The sequence below is a fragment of the Capsicum annuum genome, chromosome 8, assembly GCF_002878395.1.
Source record: "Capsicum annuum cultivar UCD-10X-F1 chromosome 8, UCD10Xv1.1, whole genome shotgun sequence".
NCBI lineage: Eukaryota > Viridiplantae > Streptophyta > Magnoliopsida > Solanales > Solanaceae > Capsicum > Capsicum annuum.
Window position 1 is genome coordinate 151,527,243 of NC_061118.1, and position 19,626 is coordinate 151,546,868.

At 35.3% G+C, this 19,626-nt stretch overlaps 1 protein-coding gene across 2 annotated transcripts; it reads left to right on the forward strand.

Annotated features, from left to right (window-relative positions):
- The first annotated feature begins 11,861 nt into the window (after positions 1-11,861).
- LOC107839501 (WEB family protein At4g27595, chloroplastic) lies at positions 11,862-19,626 on the forward strand. Of its 2 annotated transcripts, XM_016683013.2 has the most exons (6): positions 11,863-14,904; positions 15,641-15,816; positions 15,901-16,666; positions 16,746-17,258; positions 18,196-18,371; positions 18,466-19,626. In XM_016683013.2, exons 1-6 carry the CDS (start codon positions 12,168-12,170, stop codon positions 18,802-18,804), a joined length of 4,707 nt encoding a protein of 1,568 aa, XP_016538499.2. In that variant the 5' UTR covers positions 11,863-12,167; the 3' UTR covers positions 18,805-19,626. The 2 variants fall into 2 exon arrangements, 1 of the variants encoding a protein (XP_016538499.2); XR_001665090.2 differs by lacking the exon at positions 18,466-19,626 and having other exon boundaries at positions 11,862-14,904; positions 16,746-17,517; positions 18,196-18,331.

Here is a 19,626-nt window from a genome sequence, read left to right on the forward strand (position 1 = left end):
TGTACAATCTCCATTTTAATGGAGCTTTAAGCTTCATTTTTATTTATGACCCCACCCGTCCAACACCTCCCTCCCCCATTTCCATCTGGTTCCCTCCATTAAAATAAAGCTTAAAGCTCCATTAAAATGAAGATTGTACATCAATTTTTCTTTTTAAAATTATGGTGATAATGATGTTGTCGTTGCTTTAATTGATGTTATTATTGTAATTAATATCGTTGTTGAGTTATGGTGATGAAGAAGAAGTTGGGGAAGAAGACAATAGTGGATGAGTGGGGTTGCGGGGTTAGGTGGGGTGGGTGGCGGTTGATAAAATAATTTTAAAAATAAATAAATATTAATTTTAAGAAAATTATAAACTATATATTAAATTATTTACACGTGACAACTTTTAATTGATCAAAAAAATTAATTTTTGTCTTGCGCAAATATATACGTAAAGAATTAAAATAGTGTATTTATAATAAAATAAAAAAATTATGAGATAATAGATCGAACTTAAAATTTAGGTATCTTTTTTAAAATTTCGAATAAGATCATTAATGTAATTATTTATTTACTCTTTTCAAAGACATTCTGCTAGACATTCTGCTCGAAAGGTTGAATCACTAAAAACCAAAAAAGACTACAGTAAGTACTTAATTATTAAAAAAAAATAGAGTTTGAGTCACACTGGATACTTTCTTAAAAATTTGTCGTACTAACGTAAAATTCTTTCTCGGGATTACACAAATTTATCTCATAAAGGGTGCGAGAATAACAGAATTAAAATAACAAATCCAATAAATACGGAAGAGGATAAGTATGATAAATGATTGTTTTTTTTTTTTTGATAACATAATTTATTTATTTTTTGATAAGTTACCTTTTCTAATGTTCATCCGGTGAAGATACCTGAGAATTTTTTTTTATTCTTACCCACTTTCAAAATTTATTTTGATTTATAAATATTAACTTTTTTAAATTTATTTTTTAGGATTAAATCTTGAAAAAAAATAAAAAATGGATCAGGATTATTGGGTCATGAGTTCCTTTAATATTTTTAAAACTTAGAGAGAAAATATAACTTTTTAAAAACTACCACATGGTCCCTTTTATATTTTTTTATTTTCAAAATATTTATATTAAAATTATTTAATATTTTCAAGTACACATTTCTCTCTCCTCAAAACCTTCTTTCTCCTATTTTCATTCCTATTTTTTCGAACAAAATAATTCGGTTGATTCTTGCTTCCTCAGACGTAATTTTTGAATTTCTCTTACTCAGGTAAGTGTAATTTTCTTCCTCAATCAGTTCTAGATCCATTTTACTAATTTTTTTCGATGACGCTTTGTGTTGGGGTTTTTCAATTTTGACAAAAATTGCACTGTTCTTTGATGAATTAGTCGAAATTTGAGTGTTTTTAGTTAACATTGTCGATTTCGCATGTTTAATCGGGTTTTGCTTTGGATAATGATTAGAAACTTTTTCAATTTTCGTAGTTATATTGGGTTTATTTTGAATTTTTTGTATTGAATTGGATTCATTTTAATGGTGTTCTTGTTGTTGTGAATTGCACTATCAATGTTGGAACTTGAATTGCATGTTTGATGTGAGGCGTTTTTCTCGTTTTCTTAATAGACCAGTGGTCAATAGATCGACCACTGCAGATTTATTTTTGCTGCATTTGTTCATTTTTTTAATAGACCAGTGGTCGATAAATCAACCACTACATATTCATTTTTTGCTGTAGATCGTAAATGGTGAGAAGAGTTCATAGAGCGGTTAAAAGGCATGTTTCCACTGCTTCTATCAGCAGGAAGCAAAAATTCGAAGAAGTTTTGAAAACTTCCAAGTGAAAAAAATTCATAGTCGATGAATCGGAGTCAGAAATCGAATCAAGAATTCTTACCGATATTTTCGAATATGAAGAAAGTAGTGCACACGAGAGTGAGGATGCCGAGGATAGCGAAGGTAAAAGCGAAGAAAAATGTGAAAGTGATAACGGAGACGGTGAGGATAGGAGAGATAGCGGAGATGGAGAGGAGGATCTCCTATCCTTGCCAATTTGTGCGAGAGATATCTTCGTTGAGTCATACGACCTAACAACCTGGATGAATGATCTGTGAGAGCAAGAATGGTCGTGTATCGAGAGTTTAGATGGGTTCTTATTGAACAAAAGTTGTATTGTGATTTTAAGAAGACATGTTTCAAATACTTGAGGCATACTACGAAATATTTTAAGTTTAATGGACGGATGGTTCATAATATGTTGCTACGATATATAAAAAATAAAAAAAACTGCATGAAATTTAATTTTATGTGAACGGTAAGCCAGTTTGTTTTGGCTTAAAGAAATTTGCTTTGATTACGAGACTGAATTGTTCAGCATATCCCTGTGAATCAAAAATGAACAAAGTCCTCCAAAATGGAGAAAACTTTCATTTTAAGGTGATGAAGAACAAGAGCACTACTGCTGCAAAGTTGATCATCCCGATGAAGGGTCATAGGCTGAACAATCAACAAAAAGTAAAGTGTGCTTTTGATTTGGTTTGTGCTTGCAATGCTGCTGGCAAAGGACTCGTAAAAAAAGGTGGATTCGGACCACATCAAGATGGCGGCTGATTTAGAATTCTTCGGGGATATCCATGGGGAAAAGAGTTCTTTGAGCTGATCTTGAGCTATCTGAAAAAGAAAATTGATCTAACCAAGCAGAAAGAAACTTTTGTCAAGAGGAATAATGCATCGTACGCGTTATTTGGCTTTCCCTGGGCATTTCTGGTACTTATAAACAACCAGCCTATTGATTTATTATAGACTCCTACATATTTATTGAGTAATACATAGACACTGTAGACTTACTTGTGTTTCTATTGATTGCAGGTTTGGATATATGAGACCTTTCCTCATTTGGAAAGGTACGCCGGCAAGTCGTTGGATTCTTTCCTGTCCATTCTTCGTCTTCTTCAATGGCACACGTCGAAGTGAGACAACATAATGGAAGGCGACCCATTTAAGTACAGAGAAAACAACACACGGATAAAATTATACTTATTATGATATGATACTAATATTATTAAATTAGTGAATATCTTGTAATTTATTTTTATTTTTTTATAGATTGTGCACCCGTACCTTACCCTTATTGTCCGTGAGATGGAGCAGAGATGCATGAAAACTTTTAAGCTATACACGGACGAAGTTAAGGATACGTCCATCGATGCGTTGAAGACGCAGCTAAAAGGCGTGATTGTCTTGACTTCATCAGCGGAGGTCGCGGACGAAGACAAAGATTTGGGTGGCTACCATTATGTTCAAAGTCCACCACGCGCTTGTAATCATGCTGGTTCAAGTGGACACAAAACTTCACCAGACGCTTCTAATAATGATGACCTGCGCGAGCGCATTGCCTTGCTCGAGAAAAGTCTACTAATATTGCTTCTTTTGTTAGAGATGAGAGGCTGCGGAGAATCGAGAAGAATAAGAAGAAGTAACAAGAAGAATGCAAATTAATTTATTTTTTGCTCTTCCAATTTAATTTTGTTGCACATTCTTAGTAATCCTTTCAAAATAATACAGTGCACCTTGACAGCCCCCCTCTTAGTCGGCATCAAGTAAACCTCAAAGAACTTGCAGTCTCAGTGACGAACATGGCTGCAGCAGATGAAAAAGGTGAAGAAGAGAAGAAAGAAAAAGAAACGAAAAAGGAGAATGCAAGAGATGAAAAAAAAAAAAAAAAAGAAGAAAAAAAAAGAAATAGATGAGGAGATAACAGCTGAAGCAGAAGAAGAAAATGAGGAGAAAACAAAAGAAGATGGTGAAAAAAATCATCATCAAAAGAAAAAAGATAAAAATGAGAAAGCAGTTGAAGAAGAATCAATGGTCGAACTGGTGGTTAAAAACATTGAAGAACAGAAGAAATTAGCAGAAGAAGAAGAGAAGGAAAATGAGAAGAAAGAAGTTGAAGAAAAGGAGAAAAAACAGGAAGAAAAAGAAGTGGATATGATGGGCATTGTTGCGGAACTCAATCAAGAAAACAAGTAGTTTTATGGATTTGGAACAAACAACTTTCTTAATGATTTTTTTTTTTTAGTGATTTGTTCTTTAGTGATAATTGAATTACATATATTTCACATGTTTTTTTAGTGATTTGTTCTTTATGAATAATTGAATTACATATATTTGACATGTCAATGATGACATTTACTTATGAAATAATGTTCAGTTATTCCATTATCCCGTTAGATTAAACAACTGGTTGCATTGCAGTACCAATCCAGCTGTTGTCCTAGTTTATAGTGGTTGATTGGAAACATAATAGAAGTTGTTCTCTTTAATTTATAGACTAAACATACTATCGATTGAGTAAATCATAAGTTTACTTACCGAAACTATCATGGTTTATAGAGGTCGGTGATAAAAGACGTAGACATAATTCTCTGCTAATTATAGATTACACCGAGGATTGATTTAAGAAACCTTATGTCTATTTATTCAGTTTCCTATATTCCTATTACACCTTTCCAGAAAGGCAACAACAGTAACAAATCATATAATAAATTTTTTAGGCCTTTTTCTTTTTCCTCAGCCAAAATTAGCGTTTGCTTTACTTTATCCCTCTCCACTTCGACTTATTTTAGCAATCCTTTCAAGTAATCCCTTTGCTCTTTGGCTTCTTTTAGCAATGTTATGAGTAGATCTCTATTTTCTTCGGATTTTCGAAGCCTTCGGAGTATATAAAACTTGGAAGCGCCTAAAAAATTTGATGTCGATGGGCTGCTCGTCGGTGAGTCTTCATCAAGCCACTTTAAAAAAAAGCATCCGCCATTATCCTTTCCAATCGCACAGTTAAAGAATTTTTGACCTATATTTCAATCAGTGCGTGACATCCTAAAAACAGCTGGATTGCCACAATGACATATGTAGGGCACTTTTGCATTTGATTTTTGGGGTGCTTGAGACATGATAGTTGTTAACAAAAATTAAAACAAAAAAATAAAAGTGTTAACACAAAAATAGCCTTCATTTTATAGAAGAAAAAAGTAAGATATTACCGTTGGTTGTTGATTTGACGTGTACTTTTTGAAAGGAGTCTAAAATTATAGAAATTGAAAGGGAGACTGATATAGGAAAAGACAAATTACTTCATTCATTCATTCTTCATCGCAATGGTAGACCCATATTTAAAGCAAAACCCAAACAAAAACTGCAAAATAAAGAAGCTTTCATCTAGCATAAATCAAACCATGAAAGCTTCCCATTGCAATGACATTAAAATAAAAAAAAAAACATAAATACTTAAAACTAAGGGGATGGTGGGGAGGTGATCATCTTTTTCGGCTCCATGTTGAGCCGCTCCACATTCGGCTGTAAAAAATGGGCAATTTGCCGAAGTTCGCGGTGGATATGCTCCCGGTCCTGATTCAATCCATAGAAAAGACGGTTGAAGTCGTTACGGAGGAGGAGAAGATCGTAGTTACGGGAGAGGTTGATGAAGATGAATTTTGGGTGGAGTAGATGAATGTTTATATAGACCAAAATAGAACCCTTTGGTCTTCCCGCCCTTTGGCTGGTAGACGTGTGAATGGTGATAATTGAAGAGAGGTAGCATATACCCAGTCGACGCAACGTCTGATTGGACGTGCCATAGTTTTTTTGAGGTGTAATAAATGCTCAACTATTCACATCTGTCCCTTTAAATATTTAGAATTTTTAATAAACTGTATATGAGATCGATTATATACCATGTCTTAAATAAATAATAAAAGAAATAGACAGGACGCATAATATATGCAATACTATAAAAAAGTCGATAACAGACGCAGAGTTACGTCGATAAATTTGGCACTAATTAGGCAACTGAAGGGTAGTCAAAATACATACACTGTCATGACTTACAAAAACACAAATTCATACAAGTCTAACTACGATTTGTTGTTGTTACAAGTGTTCTCTTATGTCCGGGTCTCTTGCACAATGAACACTTGTTCCTCCTCTTTGACTTGAATGTCTCGCCCACGCCCTAACGTATTTTCTTTTCTTCCTTTCGAGCTTGGTGACCACGAGTGGTAGAATACTGTTCACGTCTAGCAATTCTTGTGGCACGCGCCATTCGGACTCCAAAGGGACAACATTAATTGATTCCTAATAGGCAAGGAGGTACTCTTCCATTTCATACAGGGGCGAAGAGTAATCGTAGACACTCAAACCATAATCATCATCGTGCTTTGATCGCAAAGCGGTCATCGCGTGATCACACGATAAACTTCTCACACGAACATGACCTTTTCAATAGGTTGACTTTGGCCGTAGAGCCACTTCCAAACATAGTGTATTGCCTTTCGTCCTCGCTTATGTTCTCCACATAGAAGGAGTCGCCCTCGCTCATATTATCTCTTAAGATCTTTTCAGCGGCGGGAACAAATTTGCTATCCTTACATTTGAGGACGTAGGCACGCCTCCCTAAATATTTCACTAAACCTCTTGGCTATCGAATTGAATATGGATGCCACGGGGCACTCCCTTTCATCAATCAACATAGCGTTCATCGACTCGGCAATATTTGTAGTCATCACGTCAAATCTATTGCCGGGGAAATATGCCCTGCTCTATTTTTCAAAACCAAGCTCATGCTCGAGGAAAAAGGCTGCCTCGGGATAGTAGTTCTTGAATTCCATAAAATGGTCGCTAAACTCCTCGAGAAAATATGTCTTTGCCGCATTGTAGAATAGATAGAGGTTTTCTTTGCAGTGGTAATTTACCCAGAGATTTTCACCTAGGTGTCTCATGCAGTACCCATGATGAGCATGGTTTTACGCCTTCGCGATGCCGTTAGCGATGCTCTTGTGCCTATCGAAGATAAAGCACAAATCTGGTCCGTCGACCACAATAGACTTCAACTTCTCAAAGAAGAACGTCTAAGACACATCGTTCTCCTTGTCAACAACGTAAAAGGCAATGGGATAAATATGGTTCTCCATATCCTGTGCAACCACGCTTAGCAGCACCCCCTTGTACTTGCCGTATAAATGAGTGTCGTCGACCGCAATAACCTTTCTCATGTGTGCGAATACCCTAATGTAAGGACCCAACGATAAAAAATAATACATAAATCTACAATCGACCTTGTTTACCATGATGGAATAGGTAGTGCCAACATTAAGAGCACCGACCGTGTACGAAAAAGCGGGCAGACAGCGATATCCGTGCTCCGCTGTCCCTCGAACCATTTCTTTGGCAATCACCCCCCCAGCCAACATTTTTAATAGCTTGGTCTACTCCTCAAGTTCTTGAATACGATCCTCCAAATCTCGCTAGTGTCCGGACCCTTTCCTTCGCGATATATGTTCACACACAGCGATGGAATGACTTTACACGAGATTTTTCTATGGTAGCGGGTGGCATATTCGACACCATAATTATTATCGCCGACGTATTTATAGATGACGAATCTGTCCGTGCATTTATACTTCTTTACCCGCAACATCCACCCGCAGCTAGGACAAACACATTTCACCTTGAGAAATTTGCTGCAGCTCTTCAACGTAGCATAATCAAAAGAATTTCTCGCAGCTGCTACGTCCAGCTACAATTTCAGCTCCTTTTTACTGCTAAATATTTGATTTACCTAAAAATTAGTTCTGTCGGAGAAGGTGTGATTGGTTTGTGCTCTCAATTCACACTCTTCTCCCCCTTCTTTAGAGAAAATTGAATCTTCCAATTCCATTGAATCATCTTCTGAATCCATTGGATGAGCATCCAAACTCTCATCTTCAAATGAATCATGTTCTTCCATTGTCGGCTGTAGTGGCGGAATTATCGGAGACCCCGTAACGATATTTATCCTTAATAATGGCCTAGAGCCATCGACAGCGACATCCAACATGTATAACGTCACATGTCGATCATTATTTATGAACGTGGTATGTATTTTGCCCCGCCCATTCATTAAATAGATAATCAGAATGTTTTTTGGCTCGCATTCTAATTCTCCGCTCTCAATTACTCTTCGAACCATATCGTCATACGATCCATTGCGACGCAGCGGGATGGGCAATGTTTCATTTGTAGATGATTTTCACCTCCAACAGTTGGGATCCTCCTCCCACGCACCCATATAATTACCACCCACGACAACTACCTCAACTACTGCCATAATAGACCGCACAAGTCGATAGTAGATCAAGGTTTAGGTCTATAGATGGTCGATTACTGGTATCAATACGTCCGTACAAATACGCGAATCAACTGATTTTTGATATAATCGTTGCCCTCCAAGCACTGGGATGGAAAAATGTATGTGTAGGCCTTCTAAACAACTGAAATATATCCAATGGCGAGGTATTGAGCTGATTTGTAAATCTTTTCGAGCTAGTAGAAATGGTGAAATTTTATTTTTTGCATTTTTTTCTTCAAAAAGGATGGAACAACAATGCAGGCAATGATGAAGAATGGAGATTTTCAGTTGTGATGAACAATTTTTCATCGAAAAAGTGGCCGAAAAAGTCATCGGAATCGAAAATTATTGGTGAAAAAGAGAGCTCATATTGGTGGCTTCTTGAACAATTTTCTAAATTAAAATAGAAAATATGAAAAAATTGTGGGAATATTAAAAAAGATGAAAAATATTAAATGGATGGGGTGGGAGACTAAAGTGTAAAGTTTAAAACTTGTGTGATTGGTTTGGATGAAAGAATGAATGATGTCATAAATGTGTCTAAACACCTAATTTTTCAAGACTTGTGCCTAAATGCTAAAATAAGTTTTAAAAGTGCCTAAATGTCAAACTATCCCAAGATATCTGGTGTGTTCATTACGAAATATTTTTTAATTCTCTCGAGTTTAAGTGGAAAATTTCTTTTGTTGATTAAGATAAGTTTTTTAAAGTACCATCCAAAAAAAAAGTTTGTAGTTAAAAAAACTTAAATAATACTTAATAAAAATTAAAATAATATATATTAAAAAATAAGTTAAGCGAAAAAGAAACTAAAATAAAATAAAACAAAAAAAAATTAAAGAATAACTAATTTGTAAATATGCAATGTAATTTATCAATAATTCACATCTTTCCTTAAAAGTTGAAAAATATAATTATTCTTTTTCAATTACAGTAAATTACCGATTAGATAAATAATTACCTGATCCACCAGAGATATCAAACTATGTGATTACACTTGATATTTGAAAAAATATATCAAACTGCCTAATTACACTCATAATAATGAAATGTTTATTGTAGTATATTTGAGAAAATGGGAAATATATCAAACTGTCTAATTACACTCATAATAATGAAATGTTTATTGTAGTGTATTTGAGAAAATGGTGGTACCCAATAAGGCGTAAATAACCACCGAAGTATGTGGTGCAGCGAATGAGGTTGTTCCTCTCTTAATCAGAGATCTTGGATTTGAGCCATGAGTATAAAAAAATCTTGATAGGAAGTGCTTCCCCCGAATGAACCTATGCAATATGAATTCAAATTAATCGAATTTCAATATGGGTATCAGACATCGAATAGAAAAAAAAAAAAAAGGGTGTCAATAACCTCCAAACTGCACCAATGAAAGATGGAAACTTTTCTGTTGAGGGGGTGAGTCAAGTGTCAAGTCCCTATGTGGCTTGACGTGCCAACTAAATAGTAGCCAATTGTCAAGTCCCTATTTACAAACCGCTAATGCACAAAATATCTACACTTTCTTTCCGTTTCATAATAAGTAAATTATTAAATTTTAACATATATTAAGAAAAAATAAAAACAAAGATATAAATTTTATCATATTTTTCTATTTTTACCCTTTGCACACATGCTAAGCTGCTACTCCATAGAGTCTTTGAAACTCACCAAAATTATAATTAATGGAGGATAAATTTGAAAAATAAATTCAACATCTATCTTGAATTGTGAACAATTCAATTATTTTGAATACTAAAAAATACTACTCCAACAATTATTTTCTTATTAATATATTGATTCGATTTTCGATTTAAAGGTTTTAGTTAATGATTAAATTGATGATCCAATGTGATTATATTGAAATTATATTTTTATTCGCACTTATATATTAGTGGTTTTAGATTGTATATACATACCTATTGTCTTCTGTATTTTGTAATTGTTGTCTTAATTCTTTTAATTCGTGTAGACTTTATATACAAAGATAGTGTAGAACAAATGAAAATAAGGAAAAGTAAAAAAAATTTAAGGGAGTATGTTTTTATAGGTTAAATAAAAAATTGAATCGTTAAAGATCAAAAATCGATAACGAATATCTTATTGATTCGGTTATCGTCTAATCGATTTAGCGTGTTTACAAATTAAAAATTGATAAATTGAACCGATAATACACAAAATAGAACCAAACCAACAGATATACATCCTAATATAAAGCTTTATTATAATTAATTAGGTATCGTTTAACGTAGAGATGACAAAATCATATTGAAAAAATGAAATTATCATCTTGAGATTATAATTTATGAACTAATATATCTCATCAGAAAAAGTATGATAAAATAATTCCTAATTGAATGAGATAAGATAAGATAAGATAAGATATCATGATCGAGTTTAGAATATTTCATCTTATTTCAAAATGTTAATATGAAATCATGATTTCATGCTAGAGTTTGGATATTCAATTTTGAATCATGATTTAAAATTATAATTCCATGTCCCAAATTCTCAAAACTAAATAAAATAATCATGATTTGTAATATCAAATAAGGATTTCAATTCTTTTCGGTATAAAATATCATCCATAACTTTGCATTTTACGTAAAAAAAAATAAAATCATGCTCGACTTGAAGAGATTATTCATATTATGTACATTAAAGAATGATTAGTTATTATTATTTATTGATTAGTAAATCTTTATAAAATTATATGTACTCAAAATTTTATAATCAATGAGTAATATTTATTTATAAAAAAAATCTGTAGATATCCAGTTATTAATGTGGTATCTAAGATATTATATTTATGAACTAAAATCACCAGAGTTGGCATAGTGATTCAGCGCTATATCCCTTAAGCAAAAGGTCAGGGTTTGATTTGTCGATCGAGAAACGAGGATTAGTTTCACGGCTGTCGGCTGTGGGAATACCTCGGGAAACAAAAAAAAAAAACTATAGTTTGCTCATTTCATAATCATAACAATATATAAAAGGTTGAAAAAATTTAATATTTTTTACAATTTGTGAGGTTTTATGTCTATAATTTTTTTTATAATTTTAAAAGTTAAATTTATATATTCAAACAAGTTTTTTTTCGCAAGGCAAACAAGACTTCAACTCTATAACAAATAATTTCATGTCATGATTTAAATCATAGTAATTTTGTATGGCATATCTACACATATGATAAATTCATTAATCATATAAATATGGTTTATACATTAATGAAATTCATTGAGAGATTTAAGGGACTGTTCTATGTATCATATGTTTATTTGATTAAAATATGTATTGTTGTAATATTTTGAATAGACTGACATTCTAAGTGAGCCTTTGAGCTTGAAAACTATTTGATTCTTTTATATTTGAGTTGAATTTTGAAAAAAAAGTCTGTTCATAGAATTTTGAAATTCAACTTGAAGTTGAATTATGAATTTTGAAAAATCAGTGAAATTTATTTTCATTCGACCTTCGCTCACAAAAATTTTAAATAAATTTTAATTCTAACAAACACAACTTTGACTTCAATTTTAAATTTAACTTCAAGTTTAATTTCAATTTTAACTTTTAACTTTTAACTTTAAATTTAATTTTAATTCTTATTTTAACTTTAACTTTAATTTCGATTTCAACTCCAATTTTAATATTTAATTTTCGATCAAACAAACCTTTATTGAAAATAAATAATTACTCCAGTAAGAGAAGAATTGAAAAGGACCCACGTCAATCGTCTTCTAAGATCATGCATACACTCCTCTAACCGTACTACTCTCTCCTTCCCCATTTTTTTTTTTTCCGTTTCCGGCCACAAATAAACCCTACTTTCTTTTAACAAGTAAACCCTAGTTTTCACCTTTCCAAACTCTCAGTTTTTCCAACAAAACTTGTGGGTTTTTTTCTGTTCAGTTCATGATTTTTTTTTGCCATTCTGTACTGCACTAACTGTTGAAAAAACCACTTCTTTTTTTGGGTTCTTGATTTCTGTTGTATGTATTTTGTTGGTGAAGAAAAATGGGTATACTGGAAAAGATATCGGAAGCATTGCATAACAACGAGGAGAACACAGTGGAGCTGAGGAGAAAAATGTTGAAGTTGATATTAGAATGCGGTGATGTTGGGAAGGGTTTGAAATTGTCCAACAACTGTTTGAAAGAATGCGTCAGTGAGATGGAGTCGAAAGGGTTGAAGGAACTGGAGTTAAAATGGAAGGAGTTGAGTGTGGCGAGGAAAGGGTTTGCTGAGACGGTGAAGTTAAGGGAGGAGAAGTTGAATGATCAGGAGAAGATGGTGGAGAGGTTATGGGAGGAGGTTGAGTTTGAGAGGAAGCAAATAGGGGATTTGGAGGAGAAGTTGATTGGGCTTAATGTGAAGGAGAAGGAGTTGAACAAGCTTCAGACTTGGATAAGGCATGAGACGCAGGCTCGTGAGGTGAAAGAACAAGAATTGGATAAAAAGATGGAGGAATTTGAGAGGATGAAGGAGTTTGAAGTTAATGGAATGGGGTTGGAGTCTGTAAAGAAAGAACTAAAGGTAAACCAGAATAACTTGGATCATGTGAAAAAGGAACTAAAGGAGAAGGAAAGTAACTTGGAGTCTGTGAAGAAGGGTGTTAGTTTCCAGGAAGGTAAGTTGGATAATGTAAAGAAAGAACTAACGGTAAACCAGAATAACTTGGATCATGTGGAGAAAGAACTAAAGGAGAAGGAAAGTAACTTGGCGTCTGTGAAGAAGGGTGTCAGTTTCCAGGAAGGTAAGTTGGATGGTATGAAGAAAGAACTGTGGGTGCTCCAGAATAGCTTGGATGATGTAAAAAAAGAACTAAAGGAGAATAAAAATATCTGCGAGTCTGTGAAGGAAGAATTAAAAACAAAGGAAAGCAAATTGGGGGCTTTGAAGGAAGAAATTGGAGAAAAGGAAAACAACTTGGAAGCTGTGAACAAGGAACTTGGTGTGAAGGAAAATAGGTTGTCTGGTGTGAAGAAAGTATTAACAGTGAAGGGAAGCAGGTTATATAGTTTGGAGGAGGAACTTAGAGAAAAGGAAAAAAAATTAGATTATGTGAAAAAGGATTTAAACGAGAATCAAAATAAGTTGGAGTCTGTGAAGAAGGATCTAGCTGACGAGGAAAGTAAGTTGGATAGTGTGAAGAAAGTGGTTGGAGTAAATGAAAGTACATTGGAGATTTTGAAGAGCAAAGTTATAGAAAAGGAAAATAACTTGGAAGCTGTGAACAAGGCACTTGTTGTTGAGGAAAATAGGTTGGCTGGTGTGAAGCAAGTATTAACAGTGAAGGAAAGTAAATTAGGTTATCTGGACAAGGAACTTAGAGAAAAGGAAAAAACAATGGATTTTGTGAAAAAGGAACTAAGGGAGAAGGAAAGTAACTTAGATTTTATGGGGAAGGAACTTATAGAGAAGGAAAAGCAGTTGGACTACGTGAACAAGGAACTAAGGCAGGCGGAAACTAACTTGGATTTTATGAAGAAGGAATTAACTGATAAGGAAAACATCTTGGATAGTATGAACAAAGAAGTGACATTGAAGGGAAGTAACTTAGAAGTTGTGACGAAGGAACTCAAAGAAATGGTAAGAGACTTGGATTTTGTCAAAAAGGAGCTGAGGGAGAAGGAGAACGAATTGAAATCTGTGAGAAACGAAGTCAAAGCGGAAGCAGATAACTTGAATGCTCTTAGAAAGCAAGTTGAATCTGATGAGGAAATCTTGTCCTCAAAGATGAAGGAACTTGAGCACAAGGAGAAATTTCTGGGTGCAATGAAGAAGAAAATTGAACTTCAGGAGGAACACTTGAAATCATTGAGTGAGAGACTCCATTTAAGGGAGAGAGAACTTGATTCTACTCAAGAAGCATATATGCCGCGTATTGAAGAACTTAATTCAAAGGAGAAGAAGCTGGATTTAGCAGAGGAATTGATGAAAAAAAGCCATGAGGAGTTTCAATCTGAAAAGAGACAATATCTGATAGAGCAAGGACTTTTTGAGCAACGCATGAAAAATGTTATACTTGGAGAGGAGAGGATCAAGGATAGATTAGAAGAGCTTGAATCAAGAGAGAAACTCTGTGAGAATTGGTGTAAAGAGCTCGGAGAGAAAGAGAAGCAGTTAAATGCTTTTCCTAATGCACTCATAAAGACAGAACCTTCTGAAGATGTAGGAGTGGACAGGGCCACTACTATTGTAGGACCTTCTGAAGATGTAGGAGTGGACAGGGTCACTTCTATTGTAGGTGATTCTGCTGTCACAAGATTTGTTGTGATTGTGGATGGTAAGAGTTTACAGATATTCTTAAATGAGCATGAGAAGGAGCTGGATTTGATGTCTGATGGTATTTTTGAGGCTCTTCAGATGTCTCCTGACCCTGCAAAATTGGTGCTTGATGCTATGGAAGGGTTCTATCCTCCCCATTTGAGAAAGGGCGAAACAGAGTTTGAGGGTAGTGTTACCCGACAGAGCTGCATTCTTCTGTTAGAGCAGTTAATTAGGGTCTCACCAGAGATCCAAGGTTCTGCAAGGGAAGTAGCAAGAGACACTGCAAGTGATTGGAAGGTTAAAATGAAGGCTACAAAAGGGAATCAAGACGAGATCTTGGGTTTCTTGTATCTTCTGGCTGCGTACAATTTGGTTTCTTCCTTTGATGCTGATGAGCTTTTTATCCTGCTGGAGATTGTTGCTAAGCATGACAAATTTTCAGAATTGTGTCGTGCTCGTGGTATGAAGCAGAATTTACCTAGTAAGTATATTGTTTTTTTTATTTTTTGGGAAAAACTAAGGTAAGAGATTCTATTAATGAGCATCCATCTCCCACTGCAAAGACACATCAGAAATGATTCCTGCTTAGTTTGCTAAGATACTTCCAGGCTCCCACACAATACTATGCTGAATTTTCAGTGTTCCAGTGACATTACTCAGCAATGCTTTGATAATTTCCTTCCTTGTTCATTACCATATCTCCATAGCCATTACATTAGAAGACTTTTATTTTTCTTTGCTAAGGTAAGAGTTCTATTGGAATCAAACCAGCACTGAGATTGTGTTTATTGAAGCTATGCAATTCTCCAATTTATAGTTTGTTTGCCATATAAGTGAGAAGTGAGATGTCTTTCTGGAAAGTTGAAAGTTTGACTTGTAAGTGAGATTTTTCTTCTTAAATATTTTTAGTTTTTTTGGTCACTGTTGTACTGGAATCTTGTTACAAGTCACATAGTTGTCTCATTATAAATTGTAATTGAGAAAATCACTGTCCTTAAGTGATCCGCTGTAGCACTGGCAATTCCAATATGAATTATGGAAACCGGGTTCAAATCCCGACAGCAGAATTATTTCCCCACTTTGTGGGAATACACTGGGTTTGTTGTTGTTGTACTGTCCTTGCATTCTTTGGGAAAGATGGTTACAAACTAAAATAATCGTTCTTTTTTCTGGAAGTGGTCACTTCAAACTAAAACACCTACTCATTATGATTTCAGGTTTTGTCCAGAATCTTCTAACCAAGCAGCAACATCTTGAAGCTATCAGATATGCTTATGCTTTTGAACTAGCGGGCCATTTCCAACCCATAGCCATTCTGAAAGATTACTTGGAATCTGTTGAACGTAATTATGTGGATGTCTTTGAGAAGGAGACATGCTCAGCCAAAGAAAAGGTACTATTCCATATATTAACCACCACCTCCTTTAAGATCAAAGACTCATTTTTAAAAGTTTTCTATCTAAAATTTTGTTTATAGATTGAAGCCATTGAACTAAGGGTTGCTTCTGTCAGAGCTGTTATCAAATTTATTCTGGATTACAATCTTCAGTCTCAATATCCGGTAAAGCAATTTGAGGAGCAGATAGAATTGCTTACAAGGCAGAAGGAAGATCAAGCTGCATTAGCTCTCATTTCTGAGGCCAAAAGGACAGAGCCAGCTAATGTGAATCAGATGGGATCTACTAATCCATCTATACACACAGGCTTCTCTGCTAAAGCCTGCGCTTGCACTTTAGGTCTGTCAAATGCTATGGCAATTATCATTATGAATATGAGTGGAAAGAATTTGCAGAAGTTTTTAAATAAGCATTTGAAGGAGCACAAGTTGTTGCGCAGTGAAGTCTTTAGTGCTCTTCGCATGTCCTTGGACTCGGATATGCTTGTGTTGGAAGCACTGGAAGGGTTTTATCCTCCCGACCATCAGAAAGAAGAGATTGGATTTCATCGTGACATTATCAGGCAGAGTTGCATCCTTTTATTAGAACAATTTATGGAACTTCCACCGGAGATCAAACCAGAGGCTAAATTAGAAGCAAGCAAGCTTGCATTGGCCTGGAAAGCTAAGATGATTTCTGGAAAGGAAGACCAGTTGGCAATCTTGGGGTTTCTGCTTTTTGTAGGTTGCTACAGATTGGCATCTGCCTTCGGTAAAGATGAACTTGGGAGTTTGTATCACAAGGTTGCACATCGTGTAAATACATCTAAAATTTGTCACGCCCTTGACATTTCAGATAATACTTCAAGTAAGTTGTTAGATCTAAGAATTCTTCTATGGCATTGTCAAATTTTCTGCTGGGCTGTGTGTTAATATTGCCGTTTCAGGAAGTGATGATTTTCGTTCCATAGAAAAATCCAAGAGACATCAGGCTCAAGGCTGTACAGATGAATCTATTTGCAACAACATGACTATGGAAAGCGAAGGACACAATGTAATCTGCAATTGTGCTTCAAGTTTATGTTGTACTTCGGATATTGCTTTGCTTGTATTGGATGTTTTCCGGAGCTTTCATCCCACAAAAATAGTGAGGTGTGAAAACCTCCCATTAGTAATGAGGAGTTTCTCGGATCTGTTGGACCAGCTTGGAGCAGTTTCTCCAGAAATTGAACGCCATGTTAAAGAGGAGGCTTCCGAGTTTGCATTTGACTGGTATTCTACATTGATAGGATCCCAACTAACTCCTATTGAGGTTGTGGCATTTCTGCAGCTTTTAGCTATTTATGAAATAGCAGACTCTTTCCATTCAGATAAACTTTTAGGTCTCCTGGAGAAAGTTCAGCCAACTGAAAGGGTTGTTACTTGGGTCAAAATCCTTGGGTTGACAGATGAGATCCAATGTATGTTTCCTCTCTCTTTCTATTGTTTGTTTCACTTTGAAATGTGCCTGTGAAGTCACAGAATCACCTCGCAATATGAATAGCGTGCTGTGCTGCTGCGGATCACAATTTCTAGAAATGATCACATTTGACAAAAAGTGGAAGTCGTACACAGTGGATAAATAAGAGAAGTTCGCGTGCGATGACTTACTCTTGTCCTTCTGTAGATCTTGAAATGTGTTGGTGCAGGTGTGCGTGAAAGGAGAAGTTATCTAGAAAGGTGTATAATCTCTTCAGAGTTATCTAGAGCATAGAATATCATGAAAGAAAAAGATGCATCTTAGCAATACCAATTATGTTTTTTTTTTTTTTGGGTTTGGGGTGGGGGGGAGGATAGCCACCTTAGTTGGGAATTGGGATTAAATATTAGTTGGAGACGTGCTTAAATGGAGTTGACGTGGATAGTGAGGAGTTCTGATCTCCTTGGTCAGAATAAAGTTGGTGATAATTTTGGAGCTGATAAACCTCTGTTTATACAACAACAACAACAACAAACCCAGTATATTCCCACCCAGTGGGGTCTGGATAAACCTCTGTTTATGTTTCTTTTATTTTTTGATTTTTTTTTTTCAAAGATCTTTTGATGCAAATATAACTAGAAAATGTATTTAGTTCAGTTACTATGAGGGTGTGGTTTGATGTTTGAAAACATCATCATTGGCTAAAATTCTTGTTCCTTCTAATGTACAGTTTCTATATCTGTTATACCCGCTATTGGAACAAAAAATTGATATTTTCATTTGACCGTTTTACTGGGAATTTCAGTCGACAGGCAACACTTTTGTTGCACTCTCCTTTCGTTTCACTGAAAATAACCGAAGACTGGGCCACCTTTGGATTTATCTGACTTATCTTTTCTTTCTCCCTTCTTTTTTTCTTCTCCTTTCCTGAGTTGCAGGCTTCGTTCGAAATCTTAGAAATAAAAAGAAGTGGCTGGTGGCATTTACTTATGTCTATGCGTTTGAGCTTGGTGACAAGGTTTCACCGGTGTCGCTCCTGAAGGATTATGTAAGTCACTCAAAACAAATTGCCAAGCAAATACTTCATGCTGGAAATAGTTCGTACGAAGCCCAAGTATGTAGTCTTCTCTTCCCTTTTCGCAAATAGCATCATGAGATGATCATTTCTTCTGAAGTTCAAAATCAAGTTAATCTAATCTTTTTTGCAGGCGAAGGCTATAAAGTATGAAATACATGTACTAAGAAATGCAATTAGGCATATTGTGTATCATGGTCTTCAGTCTGAATATTCACCTTCCTGTCTTGAACGGCAGATCGAAAGACTTGAATATCAGGTATCAAGCTTGAGGCGATCAAACTCAAAGTGGGACTTTACTGCTAAGTTCCAACGAGGTAAAACAAATAAAGGCACTTGCGGATCTTCTCCAATTGCTCAAGTGCGAAAAGGGTTCACGAAGAAACGTTCTGCCCCATCTGGCAACACTGATGTTATCCACAGGGCTCAACAAAAACAGTATTTTAAGCGCCATTGTCATTTATCCATCTGAGGAGATGAGTTGTATCAAGTGTTATATTGACAGACAAACTTTTACAGTAGTGTTCTTTAAAGCATTGTGGGTGCACTTTGTTGAGGAATATTTTGAGGGGGTAAGAAGAGACGGGTGAGGTGTGGGGATAACATTTTGAGATTTAACTTTACCAAACATGTATATAGTATCTTGCCAGCAGGGGGTAAACAATTCAACAAATCCGATACTATTGGATGGACTCGAGATTCAGGAGGGACTTGCGAGATTGGAAGGTTTCAGAATTTCATTACCTGACTTTATTGGTTCATAAACAAGACACATAAAAGGACTACCATGATAATTGATGGTGGGGGTGGAGAATCATCAAGTGTTTTCTATTAGCTCATGTTATGAAAAACTTTTGACTAGGGAGGAGGTAGTTTCTGTTCGCATCTCTGCTTGGATACTGAGAAAGAGTTTGGTGGCCGAGAATTTGTGGGAGATTACTTGCGTTGGTTGGTGGCTACATGTGTAAGGTCACAGGTGATCGTAGACATGGATCATGTTCCTCTACATTGTAGGGATGGTGTTCGACATGGAAGTTATCGAAGGGGTGCACTGTTGCTAGCCTCTCGTCCCTGGTTTCTTTTTGGTGCACCCATGAGGTTCCTGGTTGTATAGACAATTGGGTGTGACTTGTATAGTATATCTTTTCGTAGGTTCTCCATGTTTTCGTATACGTCTTGTCTTGTATATAAGTGGGTTTAACCTGAACTTATTTATAAATGACTGACCTTTTAAAAGAAATGCTCTGTGCAAACTTATTTTGAGCTTAACATCTTTAGATGCTCGGTCAAGAAA